This window comes from Agelaius phoeniceus, chromosome 27, assembly GCF_051311805.1.
Source record: "Agelaius phoeniceus isolate bAgePho1 chromosome 27, bAgePho1.hap1, whole genome shotgun sequence".
NCBI classification, from domain to species: Eukaryota; Metazoa; Chordata; class Aves; order Passeriformes; family Icteridae; genus Agelaius; species Agelaius phoeniceus.
The window spans coordinates 1,465,807-1,467,923 of record NC_135291.1 but is presented as its reverse complement, the minus strand read 5'-3'; the positions used below and the strand labels follow the sequence as shown (position 1 = coordinate 1,467,923).

Genomic DNA, 2,117 nt, shown 5'->3' with positions numbered 1-2,117 from the left:
GTGCCCCCAGCCAAGGGCACTGGACGCTGCCTGCAACCTTTGTGCTCTGTGTGTAGAGATTTGGGCTTTTGGCCCAATGGGCCTGCAGTAGTTGGTGCTTGGGACTTTTCCTACCCTTCCAGGACAACAGCCACGTGCGGCTGCTCTCCATTCAGCTCTTCTGCAAGGTGATGGAGCTGGTAGAGGAAGAGGGGGAAAATCCTCCCATGACAATCGTGAGCCAGAGCCTGCTCCCTCTCTTCTTGCACTGGCACGATGAGAACCTGCACGTGGCCAAGGTGAGGTTTTGTGTGATGCGGCCGCATCCCTGGCAGGGGGCTGGGCCGCCCTGGCACCTGGCGGGCTCCAGCCTCACCTGGCCTTGGCACAGGGTCACGGGTCCCGTGCCCTGGGCTCGGGTGCCACCTGCGGCTCTCTGCTGCTCTCCAGGCCTCTGGCGAAGCCCTGCTTCGTGCGGCACGCTTCCTGAGGAGTGACCTCGAGCAGCTGCTGATGAAGGGGCAGCGGATGCAGTTCGCCGAGCGCCTGGTAAGGACAGCCCGGGAGCCCCAGCCGCAGGCTGGAGAAGCCCCCCTGCACCCGGTGCTCGGTGCGGGGGGCCGGCAGCTGTGCCCCTGCCCGGCGCAGCAGCCGGGCCCGCCGGCCTGCGCCCCCCACGCCGCTCCCTGCCCCGGGCCGTGCGGGCCGGCTCGGCCGCTGCTGGGCGCAGGGAGCGCCCGGCCGAGGGGCAGAGGCCGCAGCGAGCCTTCCCTGTCGGTGCTCCCCGCAGCTGCTGCAGGACGAGAGCCGAGCGGCCGAGCACCTGCGCTGGGCCCTGCCGCGCCTGCGGAGCCCACAGAGGCCCGTGCGCCAGGCGGCCGTCGGGATCATCGGTGAGCCCCGAGCCCGGCGCCCCTCCCTGCCCCCTGCCCGGCTGCTGCCCCGGCTACAGCGGGAGCCGCGCCCGGGCCGCTGCAGCCCCGCCCGCCCTCGGCGCTGCCGCCGCCCTCCCGCAGCCAGCCGAGCCCTCGGGCGGCAGCGCGCGGCAGGGGCCGGCAGGAGCCCTGCCCGGGCAGGAGGGCGTGCGGCCGCAGGGCTGGCAGCGCCCGTGCCGGGCAGCTGTGCCGCCCGGGGCCGACACGGGCTCTGTCTTGCCAGGGCTGGCCGGAGTGCTCGTCACGGGGCAGAAGGAGGAGCTCCAGGTCATCAGCGAGGGTGAGTCAGGGCAGCCGCGGGGCAGCGAGCATCGCCGGGGGCAGCTGCACATGCCGGCCCCGCAGCTACAATCCGTGCCCGGGCTGCGGAGGGCTCTGCTCCCTGTGCGGGCGAGGGGCGGCGGGGGCACAGCCCGCAGAGCTGCCAGCGAAACGTGGGCGATCCGTGACCAACACCTTCCGGCCGAAGCCCTGGCAAGAGCCGGCTGTGATGGGCCTGGCAGGAGGCTTTCCTTGGATTCCCTCCATCTGGCCTCTGACCGTGGCTCTGTTCCTCTCTCTTCCAGCTCTTCAAGCCCTGAGAGAAGATGACAGCCCATCCTGCATCAGCGTACTCATTCAGCTGACCTTCCAAAGAAGATCTGCAGGACTTCTTGCGTCTGCTGGATCAGATGTACCGGCATCCCTCGGCCATCTCCAGCCCCCGTTGCAGATGGGAGCAGCTGCAGAGCAGGATGCACCAGCTGCAGCTCCAGGCACAGCTCTAGCTGCTCAGAGCTGAGCCTGTGGCAAGCTCCAGGAGCTCCTGCCATCTCTCTCCCTGTTGGCAGCTCCCTCCCTCCAGCTCTCAGACCCTGCCCATCCGCTTCTTTTGTCTCCCAGCTCACCCCTTTGCTTCGCTTTCCCTTAATAAAGAGTTTGGATTTTTCCAAAACCTTTTCCAAAACCTTAAGAGTGTGTTGGTGTTCCCTGGGAAATGCAGGCATTTGGAGAAATGCCTTTGGAAGAGAGGGGCTTGCTTCTCAAGCAAAGTGCTTCCCCAGGAGCCCCCAGTGAGGTAGTGAGCCATCTCCCTTTGGCTCCCTGCGCTCCTTTCCGTCCTTGAGGCCCCTGGCACTTGGCGGAGGGGCCTGGCAAGGGAGAAGACTGTGAGAGCAGCTTTGGCATCTGCCTGGGACTGCGGAGACCCCGCCAAGCAGCAGC

General features: G+C 67.5%; 1 protein-coding gene across 1 annotated transcript; it reads left to right on the top strand.

Moving 5' to 3' along the window:
• Positions 1–204: 204 nt before the first annotated feature.
• Positions 205–1,860, top strand: LOC143695959 (uncharacterized). The gene is made up of 5 exons (XM_077191206.1): positions 205–278; positions 430–528; positions 770–872; positions 1,138–1,194; positions 1,481–1,860. Exons 1-5 carry the CDS (start codon positions 207–209, stop codon positions 1,693–1,695), a joined length of 546 nt encoding a protein of 181 aa, XP_077047321.1. The 5' UTR covers positions 205–206; the 3' UTR covers positions 1,696–1,860.
• The last annotated feature ends 257 nt before the right edge of the window (positions 1,861–2,117 follow it).